We start from the raw sequence: 15608 nt of genomic DNA, 5'->3' as shown, positions 1-15608 counted from the left end.
TTATTTTATTAAGCGTCTAAGAGAGGACATTGACCTTAGGTATGTACATATGTGCATATGTAGTTATCGAGAGAATCCGACCATACTATACTAATTTACCTACCTGTATATTGTAGGTAAAGAAGTAAAGGCTCCTGTGCATCAGCCCACCAAATTTTTCTCGGAACCATCTCCACTTGAGATGTCCCTGGTACTCTGAGGGTGTCTCGGATCAGATAAAAAAGAAAACCACGAGTGGGATCAACATGCTATGATGATGATCTTCATTCATGGGGCGTTTCGGTCAAGTATGACATTGAGTATATCCACTCTTGGCTTTCAAACTCAATTCATAAACTTGATATTTACTTATATAATTACCTAAAACGTATGTATATATGCATACACACCGAGCGAGCGGATTTGGGCTGATCTACCCTACCTAGGAAAATGAACGCTTATCGATCACCATGTGGCCAAACCCTAGCTAGGCCTTGAATGATCTGTAAGCCACCTGGGCCTTAAGTATGCTTGGCGTACTGATAATGGTCCGTCCTCCAAATCCAAGTTACCGGTGAAGAAAATGACAGCCGCCAAGATTGTTTCTGCATCTAGCGACAACCTACATACTCTGTCCACGGGTAGGTACCTACATCCATACATGTATGTATGATGAAATCCCCTTCGGCAGACCCAAAGGATTATTCATTGCACGTATTGTTTAGCTATCTATCAAGGACCTTGGAATAATCATGGAAGTGCTACAATGTACGATTGACGGTAGCTCCGCTTTATGATGCTCCTCGCCCGTGCCTAGTTGAGAGTACATGGTATCTGGTATCTGCACCAGCCCACAGTTCTGTTACCTTTGACAAATGAAGCCATGAACACCAACTTGCCAAGGTGTCAGGATTCAACTTCAAAGTTTACCTAAGTATGCAGCTATCACATCCGAGCCACCTGATGGCCTTCGTACTGGACATGCGAGTTGATTTGTGGACCAGAAAACTGGGCAAGCTGCTTCCTCTCAATCGCCACATCGTGGTGTTAATCCCATGCCTTATTTGTCAACGATCATGTTCGAGGCTTTACGTGCATGTATGTACGTGTAGTAAGAAATCTATATATTGCCCTCTTTGCAGCCGTCCAAGGACTTTTGTGTATAGCAACCAATTCAGGACTTCTTTTCCTCTTTGTCTCCCATCCATCTAAGATTATAACTCGAGATGAAGTCTATCGTTCTTTCGTGCTTTCTTATCCCTCTGGCTGCATCCCAGAGCTACCAGCTCTCCGAGCAGATCGATGTCCAGTCCAGTCTTCTTTCTGATCCTAACCAGGTCGCTGGCAAGACTGTTGACTACATCATTGCAGGAGGCGGCTTGACAGGCCTGACCATTGCGGCAAGGCTGACCGAGAACCCCAAAATGAAAGTCCTGGTCATTGAAAACGGGTTCTATGAGTCCGACGAGGGAGCCATCATCGAGGATCTGAACGATTACGGAGACATCTTCGGTACCACAGTTGACCACGCCTACGAAACCGTCGCTCATGCCATCAATAACCGCACCGAGAACGTCCGATCTGGCAATGGCCTTGGGGGATCGACTTTGATCAATGGTGGCTCCTGGACACGCCCACACAAAACCCAAATCGATTCTTGGGAGGATGTATTTGGCAATAAGGGCTGGAATTGGGACAACCTGTTGCCATATATGAAGAAGGTCGAGATCGCTCGTCCTCCGAATGATGTCGAGATCGCCGCTGGTCACTACTATGATTCTGCCTGCCACGGAACGAACGGCACTGTTCATGCTGGTCCCCGGAATACCGGTGAGGACTATTCTCCAATAATCAAGTCCCTTATGAATGTTGCCAAGGGGCGTGGTGTTCCTACCCAGCTAGACTTTCACTGTGGGAATCCTCGCGGTGTCTCTATGATTCCCAATGCCCTGCACGAGGACCAGATTCGCTCCGATGCTGCACGTGAATGGCTCCTGCCCAACTACAAGCGCCCAAATCTGCAGATTCTGACGGGTCAATTTGTTGGAAAAGTTCTCATCAATCGAACCGCTAGTTCCGACCACAAAGCCGTCGGTGTAAACTTTGGCACCAACAAGAATGTCAACTTCAATGTATACGCCAAACATGAGGTATTGCTGACAGCCGGCTCAGCTGTCTCCCCTCGAATCTTGGAGTACTCAGGCATTGGCTTAAAATCTGTACTCGATGCGGCCGGTGTTCAGCAAATCGTTGATCTCCCTGTCGGTCTCAACATGCAGGACCAAACCGCCACTACCGTGACCTCCCGTACCAAACCCTCCGGCAAAGGCCAAGGCCAGGCGATCTATTTTGCTACTTTCAATGAAACGTTTGGTGATTACGCTCCTCATGCTCACCATTTACTCAACACCAAGTTGCACCAGTGGGCTACTGAGACGGTTGCGCGCGGTGGTTTCCACAATGTGACTGCTCTCGAGATCCAGTATAGGAACTACCGTGACTGGCTAATCAAAGACGAAGTTGCCTATACAGAGCTGTTCCTCGATACCGCTGGCAAGATCAACTTTGATTTATGGGATCTCATTCCATTCACCCGTGGTTCTGTGCATATCCAGGGCAACGACCCCTACCTACGACGCTTTTCCTATGACCCAAAGTTCTTTTTGAACGACCTGGACCTTCTCGGCCAGGCAGCTGGCTCGAAGCTTGCCCGCGAGATGTCCAACACGGGTGGCATGCAAATCCACTTTGATGGCGAGACTGTGCCTGGACATAACTTGGCCTATGATGCTGACTTGGACCAGTGGATGGATTATGTTAAGCAGAACTTCCGCGCAAATTGGCACGCTGTCGGCACTTGCTCGATGATGGCAAAGGAGCTTGGCGGAGTTGTTGATTCTGCGGCTCGAGTGTATGGTGTCAAGGGCCTTCGCGTAGCTGACGGCTCGATCCCGCCGACTCAAGTGTCTTCCCACGTCATGACTGTCTTCTACGCTATGGCTTTGAAGATTTCTGATGCCGTTCTGGCAGACTTCCATGCCAAGTCTTCGCAGCACTGATCACCGAAGTGTGGGCTCGATCATTCTGCGATAGGAGGTTAGTTCTAATTGTGTCAAGTGCCCAACACACCTGTTCTGTGTTGTTGTGCCCCAGTCAATAATGATTTCTACTCAACAGTACACATGTAAATTTTGGATTTAGATACATTCTATGTGGCATGCCCATAGAAAAGGTACACAGGACACAAAATTCACAACATCCATTATTCTCAAACCTCGAATTTGCTAAATTATGAATAAGGATACTAGTATATAATATAGGTACAGTATAATTAAATCATCCTAATGACTTGGTCTAGATGTAACTATCGTTTGACCCACAGAAACACTTCACGAATACTTTACAATAACCCAAGAACACACCCCATTAAGCACAGAAGCCCACAGAGTCTGCATCACGTATCTCTGGGCCTGCTTCACATGGAAGAATGCCGCAACCCCCAAAAGTATCACCAAAGAAACATGACCGAAGTAGAACATACGCCTGCGCTCTTGCAGCGAGCCCTGTACCAGCCAAGACTGTATCCCACTGCTTTTCGCAATGCCCCTAGGCCGCGAAAAGAGAAAGAGCAGCACCGCCGAGAATATCGCAACCATACCGCATTGGACATCCAAGTCCTGAACCCGCTTAGCAAGCAAGGTTCCGAATTCCGGATGGCTGGATTGCACGAAAAACAGCATGTAAAGTGTAGCATGGGTCAGCAGGAGAGGCGAGATGACTATCCGGCCAAAGAGACGGTGGTAAGGCGTCAAAGATGGTTGAGGAATGCCAGTCAGGATGGAAAGGACAGACGAAGCTGTCGGTTTGGATGAGATATAGGCCGCTGGAGACATGAGAACCTGCAACGGTAGTTGGGACAGGCCCACGTGACCCAAGGCTTTGGTTAGATGAAGATAGTCTGGACATAGGTTAGCCGATTCACTTGACTTTGACCAGGTCCCGAAGAATCACTTGCCTTCCCCACTGTTCCATACCGCAAGACCCAATAACCATGATAGCCAGAGCCCGCAAACAAGATACTGTCGTCGGGTCTCTGCCCATCCAGCGACAAGTGGTTGGTCCCACTTACTGGCGGCTTTCTTTGAAAGGTTGTTTGCGTTGATTGTGGTCAAACCGTAGAAGATTTTGACAACGAAAATAGCTAGAAGGATTGACCATTGTGCATACTGGCCCCGGATATCGAGTAGCTCTCGGCGATGCAGCTTGTCCTCTTCAGAAAGGGATATGAATTCGTATGGCCATGGAGATGACATGGTTGAATTATAACCACACTTTCAGACACAAAGAACTCTGAATTGACCATAAAAATGAAGGCTGCAGGGTCGTGCTGCGTAGTTGCAGGTCGGTTGGCTAATATGTATGGTTGTCAAGGTAAGCGGCGCGAATCAAAAAAAAAAAAAAAAACCATGAACCAGAATATCGATAGCTGTTGACTCACACGACACTTCCAGTTATAAGGAGCAATGGCAATGCTTTGGTGTTACGTGGACAATTCCAAGGCGCCCAGGTGCATTTCAGATCCGCTGACAAATAAATTGCGTTTAATTGGCGTCTACTGAAGCCTCGGCTCAAGTGCAAAGAAATTCGTTTTTAACATACTTGCTTTTTTTGGTGAGAAACCTAAGGATGAATGGTATGTATGGAAAACCTCTACATTAAAAACGCCGGGAACGAAAAATCTCATCCCAGTCGCGTGCTGGCTATTCTCTTAACCTGACAGGATGCTCTGCACCCGGTTATGCGGATATTGTCTGGCCCATGCCACGATGCTCAAGGGACTGGGGGTGCAAATTGTAGTTCAATTTAAGGGGAGGTTTGCATAACCTCGTCCTGGTTACCGCCAGCAGTCGTAGCGAAGTACCGGACATCCACATCTTCATCCTCCTGCAGCTTCTCCAAGCTGGGCACAACCCTTGACTGAATCAATTCCTGGCTCTGGGGTGCCGGTGCGATAGTCTCCTCAGACTTCTCAACCTCACCCAGGGTCTTATCAGCTGGCAGGCGACGCAGTGTGGCGATAATAACGGCGTAGGACTTGGCAACATTGAAGCGAATGTTGGGGATTTCATCTGTCACCAAACGTTCCAGAATAGGAAGAAGAGAGTTTTCGATAATTTCGAGTGTCACAACAGGGGCGAGAGTCTATTACGATTAGCTTTGATATTTTGTATGAGATTGCATGAAACTCACAGAAACAGCAAAGCACGTTGTCATGCGGTAAAGATAGTTGGGGTGTTGCCCCATGGCCATCACCTTGGGAATAATGGAAGCTTTTGACCATTCAACGCCAAATACCTCTGTCAGCTTCTTCAAGTTCTCGGTAGCAGCCTCGCGGATCGAGAAGACAGTATCCCCGAGCCAGCCCATGCAGAGATCACTCAGCTGCTCATCGAAGAACTCAACTCCCAGTTGACTGGCGAGGAGAGGGATATATTCAATGATGGCAAGGCGCACGCGCCATTGCTTATCCTCAGCTAACTGAACAATGGCAGGAAGAAGAGACTGAGATAGGAGCTGGATACCAATGACTGTACAGTGTTAGTGGAGCCCGCAGAGTCTGGATCAATATAATCACCTTTGTTGACTTGCTCGAGCTTGGAAATGATGTGCAGGCGGACGTCGGGGAATTCATCCTTGAGCATCTGAAGGAACATAGGAAGGAGATGGGCAATAGTCCTGGAACAGTCAGTATTGTTTGCAGCGTGCAGAGTGACGACTTACTCTTCCTTGCCCAGGATAGGTGCGAGCCCGCTGATCTGAGTACCAAGGGAAGCTCGGACATGCTGAGAGGGATCGGAAACCAGGTCCTCCACACTAGTCATGATCTCATTGAGAAGGGTGTCACGGTCAATCAAATGGCAGAAGCCTGTCAAACATTAGACATGATATCACAAGGTGAGAATGTGTTCTTACCAGGAATCTGGCCAGCAATGGCTGTGCGGACCTCAGCCTCTGTGTCTTTAAGAAGCTTAACAAAGGCGGGAACCATATCCCGGGTGACAACCTCTTCATGAACGGCTTTAGCAATCTAGATTATGCGTTAGTATTGTCCAGTACCTAAAGACCTGAAAGAACACAGGACACAGACCTTCTCATATCTATCAGCAACCATGTATCGGACCCTCCAGCTCTTATCCTCGAACAAGTTCCGCAGCGATGTCAACAAAACTCCATGGCTGGGCTGCTGTTCCTTAGGGATTTCCTCCGCGATCGCAATGAGAATGTCAACGGTGAGCAGACGCACGCTGTCCTGATCATCACTCGCCAGGTATTGGAAAAGAGGGATTATTTCATCGATGACAGTCTGGCTATCCATTTCCTTGACAAATTTGGCCAGGTTGTTCGCCGCCTGTCTCCGCACCATCGGGGTTTCATCGTGTACCAAAGCTCCAAATTGCTGTCGGAGGGTCTGCTGCAGCGCCGGTGTAGCCTTCTTGTATGGTGTAGAGTAAAGGCCAGTTGCAGAGACCTTCGAGGTGAACCAGTCTGCCTTTGACAGGCGCAGGACAAGAGGCACAAAATGTTCCTCGACTTGGTTCTCTGAGAGCTGCTCGCAAACCTTGTTGAGTGACTCGACGGCCTGTGCATGAAGAGTGATCAATATTGAGCAATCCGCAAGATGTAAGTGAACATACCTTTTCTCTCACCAAGGGCTCCTCAATGGCCGCCAAATTCTCCAGCGGGGAGAGGAGCACATGCCCGTGTTCTGGACCTCCAACAAATTCTGTGAAATTGCCTAGCTCTTCACTCAGTGCGGTCAAAACTTCGTCCTCATCCTCGACGGAATCTGTTATTGTTAGGCGGGTCTAGTCATCCGGGCGGAAGGCGATAACAAACCATCAAGGAATGGGATGAGCTCATCCCGGGTTCGGTCGGGTCCAAGGGCAAGCGCGATCGTGGATAGACGGTGAATGGCATTGAGTCTGAGGAGGACGTCATCGTGCTAGTGAGCATGGGATGTGTGAGCTTCAATATTATCTTGAGCATCTGAAGAGGGGGATTTTTGTACCTTAAGCTCGTCGATGAGCACAGCGATAGGGTAGAGCTCATCATTTTCGTTCTGACCCTCCATTGTGAATTTTGTGGTGTGTATTAAGGCTGAGCAAAAAAGGTGTGCCTATACGGCGAATATGCGACAGGTCCCGGTCCTGAGGAAAGGGTTGGTCTCAGGTAGATGACGGACCTGACACAACAGTTTGGTGAATTATTGGGAGTCGAAAAAAAGGTGCACGATCCAGGAGGAGGTAATGATAGGATGACACCTGAATTCAATGGGATATTAGTTCCGATTTCCTTCGCGCGATGAGATGACAAGGGGATGGTTGGTGGTTAGAGGTAGACCGGAGCGAGGTTTCGTGGGGTGTGTTAGGCCGCATGGACACTAACAGGGAAGACATACCTCAAACAATTGAACAACACCCTGAATGTGTTCAACTCAAGATTAAATATTTGAAGTCAAGCTTGTGTAAAGAGAAAGCGAATCAACATTCCCTTTCGATCGATTGTATCGGTATGAGCAGCTGTAAGAGTTGTCGAGCTTTGAACATTTCTCGATGATGTAAATTACATACTGGCGGTGAAGGCATAAACAGGTGGATGGTGGAGAGAAATTACCATACCGATACCGTTGTCATAAAAGAGGGGGAAAACACCTGTGGCGGTGGTGGCTTGCGGGCAGAATTTCCAAATCGGAGTCATCCAACATTGTGCTTTTTGTTCGCGATCCTGTCCTGAGTGCATTTTCTGTACGGAATCACCCTTGAATCAACTGGAATTGGCTTTGTGGCCTTTGGTCTGGTTTACATCAAGACTCTTTACTGATTGACTATTAGAATTGTATCGCACGCACCCCCACCATGCCCACCATTTCGGTCGATAAGGCCGCTCTCTTCCAGGAGCTGGGCCGAGAGTATGTCTTGCTGTAATCTCAGTGTGGCCCAGCATTGCTAATGACGTTTTGTGTTATCTCAGATATACCACGGAGGAGTTTGATGAGTTGTGTTTTGAATTCGGTGAGTCGGCTGCACAATCTTGCGGGGACATGGGCTAACGTTGTCGAACAGGAATTGAACTTGATGAGGATGTATGTCTATATACCACGAATGATGCCGAACAAGACTAAACCACTCAGACTACCAACTCGGACCGCCCTATCGTCGACGGAAAGCAAGAGCCACCGCAACTCAAGATCGAGATTCCCGCCAACCGGTATGCAGGACATTCGGACAGCGCAGGATAGGATATTGGCTGAACTCTCACAGATATGATTTGCTGTGCTTCGAGGGTATTGCGCTCATGCTGAACATCTTCTTGGGCCGGGTCTCCCTCCCCGAGTACAAATTGACTCAACCAGCAAAGATGGAGCAAATTATTGTGAAAGAGGAGGTATGTATACCTGGCGAGTCTTATAGGAAGCTTCAATTGACACAAGATTCAGACCACTCAGATCAGGCCCTACGTCGCAGGTGCTATTCTGCGAAATGTCAAGTTCGACCAGGCTCGTTATGAGTCCTTCATCGCCCTCCAGGACAAGCTTCACCAGAACTTGGCGCGTGGACGAACTCTCGTCTCAATCGGTACTCACGATTTGGACACTGTCCAGGGCCCCTTCACTTACGACGCGAAGGCCCCTAAAGATATCAAGTTCACTCCCTTGAACCAGACCCAGGAGATGAACGGCGAGGAGTTGATGAACTTCTATGAAAAGCACCAACAGCTGGGCAAGTACCTGCCCATCATTCGCGACTCTCCGGTCTACCCAGTTATCTACGACTCTAAGCAGACTGTTTGCTCCCTGCCCCCCATCATCAACAGCGACCACTCCAAGATCAACCTGAACACCACCAATGTTTTCATTGAAATCACAGCTCTTGACCGGACAAAGCTTGAGATTGTGAACAGAATGATGGTTACCATGTTCTCTCAATATACCTTGGAGCCATTCACCATTGAGCCCGTCCAGATTGTGTCTGAGCATAACAACGAGACTCGTATCACCCCCGATATCGCTCCTCGCACCGCGCAGGCTGAAGTCTCGTACATCAATCAGTGCTGTGGCCTGGACCTCAGCCCTGCCGATATCTGCACCAAGCTCACAAAGATGGCTTACCGTGCCAAGCCCTCAACTACCTCTCCGGACATCATTGACGTGGAAATTCCCCCAACCCGTGCCGATGTTCTCCACCAGTGTGATATCATGGAAGATGTAGCCATCGCTCACGGTTTTAACTCGCTCCCCCGCGCATTCCCCGACATCTCCGGCACAATTGCTCAGCCTCTTCCCATCAACAAGCTTACCGACATTGTTCGCGTGGAAACTGCCATGGCCGGTTGGTCCGAAGTGATGCCCCTCATCCTGTGCTCGCACGATGAAAACTTCGGCTGGTTGAACCGCAAGGACGACGGAAACACCGCTGTCAAGCTGGCCAACCCCAAGACTACCGAGTTCCAGGTAGTCCGCACCAGTCTGCTCCCTGGTCTCCTGAAGACCATCCGTGAGAACAAGCACCACTCCGTTCCTATGAGGATCTTCGAGGTCAGCGATGTTGCTTTCAAGGACATGTCCATGGAGCGCAAGAGTCGCAACGAGAGACACTTCGCCGCTGCCTTCTACGGCAAGAGCGGTGGCTTTGAGATTGTCCACGGTCTTCTTGACCGCATCATGGCTATGCTCAAGACCGCTTTCATCACCGGTGAGGAGGGCCTTGAGAACTCTGCCGTGAATGACTCCCAGTATTATATCAAAGAGACTGACGGTATGTCCCCTTTAAACCAAAATGATATGAATAAAAATGCTGACTTTATAGATGCTACCTACTTCCCTGGCCACGCTGGTTCCATCCACATCCGCATTGGCGGCAAGGACCAAGTGATTGGCTCCTTCGGTGTTCTCCACCCCACTGTGTTGGAGAAGTACGAGCTTAAGTACCCAGTCAGTGTTGTAGAGCTCAACGTGGAGGCTTTCCTGTAGAGTTCAGCTATAGCCAAAAGTACGGTACACAGATAGATGATGACACGAGGAGGATGAACTATGTCCAGTTTGATTAGAGCTGTGAAGGCCAAAAGCAATAAAAAAAAGTACATAAATCAATACCAAGTGCGTTACGTTCAATCAGGTAATCTACCATTACTCCGAGACCTGTGGTCATCGCTAGTGACAAATCAGTATAATCCCTTGGTCACTTGACCTGACGACCGAGAGCTCGGTATTCTGGCGAGACTGCTATATCGACCGAGCAAATTAGAAAAAAGCACTTCCTCAATTAATGTCTAAAGATGATACCAGGAAAATTATGTATTGGCATATGAATATTTGCAAAACGTGAGGGTATTCAACATAATAAACAAGGCCAAGGAAGCCACTGGAGCGAGGGTTGTGAGCTTTTTTCTGACCCTCTTGCTAGTGTGTTTGTTAGAAGCCCAAAGGTCGCATCCAACATCAATCGATAGAAACACAGCAGATAAAGATACAATACAGAGGGGGCAGGGTTACTCGAGTCCATCATTGAGACGTTGACCACGGAACGAGTAAAAGTTGGTTTGTTTAATGTGCCTGGCTTTGCCAGTTCTTTCATCATAGATGCCGAATCCATGAATAGCGGCATTAGGCGGTGTATAGACTGTGCCAGTTAGCCTTGTGGTCAAGTGCTTGGATCCCAAAAGAAGACATACGATGCAATGAGACGGCGAAGTCATCTGGGTCCGGGTTGGATATGCGATGTAGTCCAAGCTTGTCAGACATGTATGTCACCTGGTCCTCACCATAGGTAGTTTGCTTGGTGAGCTGTGGTGGGCACTTCTGGCCATTTTCAATCTGCTTCTGATCGGGCCATGAGTAGAGATCTTCTTGGAGTTTGCCTTTGAGGATCTATTCAACGTTAGCGCTAAGGATTTGTGATCTTGTCAAGGGCATTTACCTTCATCACGCAGTGTGCATTGGCATGGTCATGAATCGTGCTACCTTTCCCAGGACTCCATACGAGGATCAGCTAAAAAAGTGTCAGCCTGCATCCAGCATGAATTGGGTACATAGGTACATATGTAGACAATTGTTCGCCACAACTTACCAGGTTGCTCTTGCCGTTTCCCTCGTCAATCAGGTTTCTCGTGTACGTCCTGCTTGCATCGCCAAGCGCATATTTTGACCACTCCTCTAAATTTGAGGTATATTTCTCCATCAAGAGTTGTATTTGCATGGGGTCGACGTCGCTAGAGTCAAGACCTGAGCTTGGGCCTAAGGCGGCACTCAAGTCCTCCACGAGCTTCTCAAAAGCATCATTGGTTATTTCGGAATCACGAGGTGATTCAGAATCGTTTCTGAGAAATGGCATGATGCGTAGGCGAAAAGGTATATTCTAGGCTGAACGATGCTGTACGTCGTAGATATGCGATGTGGAAGGAGCGGTATCGGCTGCCGATCGAATGATGAATCGATGAATGATGTAGGGCTCAACGAGCGAAATTCCCCAAGTGGGTGTTAACCTAGAACAAAGAGTGAAATAGAGAAAGGATCTCCTTTAATATATTGAATTAAAAGAGAAAACATTGACATCTCTCCAAGGTTAGAACATTCGCGATTTCGCGATTTCACGATTTCACGATAACGATAAGGTACACTGCCTGAGGCATCAATGACATCAATGCCCTCGTTGCCTCAGGCGCACACCCCGCCCTGACTAAAAATGCGGTGCCACAATTCAAAGATTGTCTCGCCGCAAGTGCATTTCTTCTCCGATCTTGTCGCTCGACTACGCTGGTTGTTAGCGAGGGACACAATTTGATCCTCGCATTTCCGGAGGCTCCAATTCGTTTTGTTAGTGGAATTTTTGACTGCTGAGTCTTCAAGTCGCCAAAATGTCGACCACTATTGAAAAGGTAAGTGTGGTCTTCAAATTTTTGAGCATGGCGTCACAGCAAACATTTTGCTTACAATGTCTTTTTTCTATTACAGATCAAGGAGATCGAGTCCGAGATGGCTCGGACTCAGAAGAACAAGAACACTTCGTTCCATTTGGGTACGCGCACACCTACACCTTTTTTCACCGACGACGTCTCTGACAACCTGCAGGACAACTGAAGGCGAAGCTTGCTAAGCTCAAGCGTGAACTTCTGACCCCGTCTGGAGGTGGCGGCGGTGGTGGTTGTGAGTACTTCCAGTCCTAAAGATCATATTTTACGTATGCTCATTCGACCTCAGCCGGTTTCGATGTTGCGCGTACTGGTGTTGCTAGTGTGTAAGTGGCCCGAAGAAAATCGCGATGGAAGTATACTTATAATTGCAGTGGCTTCATTGGTTTCCCCTCCGTCGGCAAGAGTACGCTGATGAATAAATTGACTGGCCAACATTCCGAAGGTTGGTATAGAAATGCTGCTCACATTGCGCTCGCTAACCCCTCCTAGCTGCTGCCTACGAGTTCACAACTCTTACAACTGTCCCTGGTCAAGTGATGTACAACGGTGCCAAGATTCAGATTCTCGATCTTCCTGGTATTATTCAAGGTGCCAAAGACGGAAAGGGTCGTGGTCGTCAGGTTATTGCAGTAGCCAAGACTTGCAACCTTATTTTCATTGTCCTTGACGTGAACAAGCCGTTGGTTGACAAGCGAGTTATCGAGAACGAACTGGAGGGCTTCGGTATTCGGATCAATAAGAAGCCCCCCAACATTCTGTTCAAGAAGAAGGACAAGGGTGGTATCGCCATCACCAGTACTCAGCCATTGACTCACATCGATAGCGATGTAAGATGCCAACAAATTTACCCCGAATCGTGTTCACGAGTACTAATAATAAGCAGGAAATCAAAGCTGTGATGAACGAGTATAAGATTTCATCCGCTGATATCTCTATCCGATGTGATGCCACTATTGATGACCTTATCGATGTTCTCGAAGCGAAGTCCCGCAGTTACATTCCTGTCATTTACGCACTGAACAAGATCGACGCTATCTCTATCGAAGAGTTGGATCTGCTGTACCGGATTCCGGATGCCTGCCCAATCAGTTCGGAGCACGGATGGAACGTCGACGAGTTGATGGAGATGATGTGGGAAAAGCTCAAGTTGCGCCGAATCTACACCAAACCCAAAGGCAGAGCACCCGACTATACGGCACCTGTCGTGCTGCGTTCCTATGCATGCACAGTCGAGAACTTCGTAAGTATATTTTGAACGTCTCGTTTTGACAGGCATTAACACTGGCCGAATAGTGTGACTCCATTCACCGCACAATCAAGGACGACTTCAAGCACGCCATTGTGTATGGTCGCTCAGTGAAGCACCAACCCCAGCGAGTTGGTCTTTCGCACGAACTTGCCGATGAAGATATTGGTCTGTTGCTCATTCCCCTGAGATAGAGAAACCTTAAACTGACTAGATGCAGTATCAATCATCAAACGTTAGATGATTTTCGATCAAATTCTTTTCCCCCAACAGCCCATAAGCAGCGAGCTGATCCAAGCGCTGGGGATGGCAGGTGGTCTGTGCGATGTCTTTGCGCCTTCGCAAGTATGGCTATGGGGACAGCTCCCCATAAGACGCCACCGAATCCCAAGTGTGGATGGATAGACTCAGCACGGGGAAGATCAATGGGGGAACCGAGTCAGGCTTTTGACAACATTCACTCAATCGGGTGCAAGCACCCGTATGGCTGCTTCTGATTGAGTTTGTGTCGGTTTGCCTTCCAAGGTATAGCTCGATTTGGGATTCGATGAACTCGAGTTAGGCTTGCCAGGGGTTACACACAGGCCCATGGGCACGAGGTGAGAAAAAAGTTATGGGTATTTTTCTTCTCTCTTGATATCATTGGCACACAGTCATTTTTTTGTTTAGTTGGCTCCTTGAAGCGACCAGTCCGTATTGTTATGATTACCCTTTCTTTCCCAAGCGGCCCATTGTTTCTCTTTGTCCAGCGCCAAAAATTTCCTAGTTTCTTCATGGAAGCTTGCATTGTCAACTTAAGAAGTAAAAAAACAAAACGCACCTCGTAAAAGAAGAAAACATTCTATACTACTGCTTTCCTACCCAAATTGTAACCATCCAGTCCAACAGACGGGAGGGCACCAAGCCCACTAATTGCCTTGCATACGCAACTAAATCTGCGCGCGAGAATTTATCACGTTGGAGCCAATGAAGCCCCCGGCTTACTGCAAAATTCTCAGTTGCATCATGCAATACCCAATGCTCTTATCGCTTTACACAGACCCTCAAGATCCCTACCGAGGACGCCTGCATGGCGAATCCTTTTATTAAAGCTATCCGATTGGTATTTTCCCCTTTACCAGACTTCCCGTCTGCACACAACCCTAGCCAGTAATTATGATTCCTTCTATGATTCTTGCAGACGGCTTGATTCCTTGGATCTTATTGCATTTTCGATCCCATTTTACTTTTTTCGCCGGCGAAGCTGACAAGTCAGGCAAATATCCAAGTAACCCCTGTTAGTAATAACCAGGATCCAGCCAGGTCTTTCATTTATGAGTTGTCGATCATAGTACTTTTTTCCCTTCGTTTTGCTGTCAGGTCCAAAGCAAAGCTCCGAAATCCTTCTATAGTTTTTGGGCGGGAGTGCGGATGAACCGGAAGGCGGCTATGGTGTGCATGGCATGTAGAGCAAGGCCGCGACTCGACGCATTGACCTAGGGCTAATAACTTCGGCAACCGTGGTTATGGACGCGTATATAACAAATGCCCACGAGCACTCGGGCTATCTACATTTAAGTTCTTTTTGAGAAAATAACCCCAAGGTCAGGCTTCCGATAGGTTTATACATCTTCAAAAATTACATACTAAGTGCTGGCCCACAAAAAATATAATGAATCAAGATGCAATCGAAATGGGATTTATTTGTCAACCAACTTCTAGCACGTTTTGTTGTATTCAAAATGTTAGCTTCTCTTTCGTTAGCTCCTCGGTAACCGAAAATTGGGAATGAAATCAGATCTGCACTAGATTGACATGCAAACCGCATTCTGCATGCCACAGGTACTATCTGAGTAAATCCAGTAAATCCACCAAACAGAAAAAAACAAAGAGAAAAAGCAAAAAACGAAAGGAGGCAAACCGGAATTTGCAGCTAAGAATCCAACAAGCGGTGTATGCCTTAGGTAGATATTAGTCGAGTTAGAAACGTTTATCTGATTAACTCCACTTGGTATCTACCCTGAAGGTACTATATATATCGTAAATCCATGTCAGTAGATAGGGTTAGACTCATACAATAATACTCCAATGAGCTGAAGTTACTAGTTACCTTTCATGAACCTCTCTTCACGGGGACTTGTTGAGGTGGAGAAAGTCCCCATAAGTCTGTCGATCTAGTGCGATAAAGGATTCATGACAAAAGAGGGGGCTAAAAGGGGGCTGTTCACGATCTGGTCCGTCCTTAGATTCACGATCGGCGGCTGGGCATACTATACTCCGTACCGTATACTTACCAATGCATACAATATAGTTACCGAGTACTCCGCACCTACGTACTGACTATACTTGTATACCCAGAAGCTTCATCAGGTGACTGCTATGACACCAGCCCCCGGCAGAGCTACATTTTTCTCTTCTTATGGAGGGTCCATCC

At 47.7% G+C, this 15608-nt stretch overlaps 6 protein-coding genes across 6 annotated transcripts; 3 read left to right on the top strand and 3 right to left on the bottom strand.

The window, feature by feature from the left end:
* Nucleotides 1-1205: 1205 nt before the first annotated feature.
* N7529_005971 (GMC family oxidoreductase) lies at nucleotides 1206-3038 on the top strand (the record flags this gene model as incomplete). Its single annotated transcript, XM_057241498.1, has 1 exon — nucleotides 1206-3038. The coding sequence occupies one exon, from the start codon at nucleotides 1206-1208 to the stop codon at nucleotides 3036-3038; it is 1833 nt and encodes a 610-aa protein (XP_057096857.1).
* Nucleotides 3039-3368: 330 nt separating this feature from the next.
* On the bottom strand, nucleotides 3369-4292 carry N7529_005970 (ferric reductase-like transmembrane domain-containing protein; the record flags this gene model as incomplete). The annotated part of the gene is made up of 2 exons (XM_057241497.1): nucleotides 3369-3937; nucleotides 3995-4292. 2 exons carry the CDS (start codon nucleotides 4290-4292, stop codon nucleotides 3369-3371), a joined length of 867 nt encoding a protein of 288 aa, XP_057096856.1.
* Nucleotides 4293-4842: 550 nt separating this feature from the next.
* On the bottom strand, nucleotides 4843-7111 carry N7529_005969 (protein phosphatase 2A structural subunit TPD3; the record flags this gene model as incomplete). The annotated part of the gene is made up of 9 exons (XM_057241496.1): nucleotides 4843-5181; nucleotides 5230-5567; nucleotides 5615-5715; nucleotides 5761-5905; nucleotides 5953-6067; nucleotides 6128-6619; nucleotides 6675-6826; nucleotides 6877-6982; nucleotides 7049-7111. 9 exons carry the CDS (start codon nucleotides 7109-7111, stop codon nucleotides 4843-4845), a joined length of 1851 nt encoding a protein of 616 aa, XP_057096855.1.
* A 784-nt stretch (nucleotides 7112-7895) lies between these two features.
* N7529_005968 (phenylalanine--tRNA ligase subunit beta) lies at nucleotides 7896-10009 on the top strand (the record flags this gene model as incomplete). The annotated part of the gene is made up of 7 exons (XM_057241495.1): nucleotides 7896-7948; nucleotides 8011-8051; nucleotides 8103-8122; nucleotides 8171-8247; nucleotides 8301-8424; nucleotides 8477-9794; nucleotides 9846-10009. The coding sequence occupies 7 exons, from the start codon at nucleotides 7896-7898 to the stop codon at nucleotides 10007-10009; spliced, it is 1797 nt and encodes a 598-aa protein (XP_057096854.1).
* A 518-nt stretch (nucleotides 10010-10527) lies between these two features.
* On the bottom strand, nucleotides 10528-11369 carry N7529_005967 (putative cysteine dioxygenase Cdo1; the record flags this gene model as incomplete). The annotated part of the gene is made up of 4 exons (XM_057241494.1): nucleotides 10528-10658; nucleotides 10711-10906; nucleotides 10956-11027; nucleotides 11106-11369. 4 exons carry the CDS (start codon nucleotides 11367-11369, stop codon nucleotides 10528-10530), a joined length of 663 nt encoding a protein of 220 aa, XP_057096853.1.
* Nucleotides 11370-11892: 523 nt separating this feature from the next.
* Nucleotides 11893-13435, top strand: N7529_005966 (GTP-binding protein RBG1; the record flags this gene model as incomplete). Its single annotated transcript, XM_057241493.1, has 9 exons — nucleotides 11893-11913; nucleotides 11990-12053; nucleotides 12107-12181; nucleotides 12236-12272; nucleotides 12321-12391; nucleotides 12439-12776; nucleotides 12833-13189; nucleotides 13243-13363; nucleotides 13416-13435. 9 exons carry the CDS (start codon nucleotides 11893-11895, stop codon nucleotides 13433-13435), a joined length of 1104 nt encoding a protein of 367 aa, XP_057096852.1.
* Between the last annotated feature and the right edge of the window lie 2173 nt (nucleotides 13436-15608).

Source organism: Penicillium soppii, assembly GCF_028829465.1.
Source record: "Penicillium soppii strain IBT 18220 chromosome Unknown utg000005l, whole genome shotgun sequence".
NCBI classification, from domain to species: Eukaryota; Fungi; Ascomycota; class Eurotiomycetes; order Eurotiales; family Aspergillaceae; genus Penicillium; species Penicillium soppii.
This window is presented reverse-complemented; position numbering and strand designations above follow the sequence as displayed.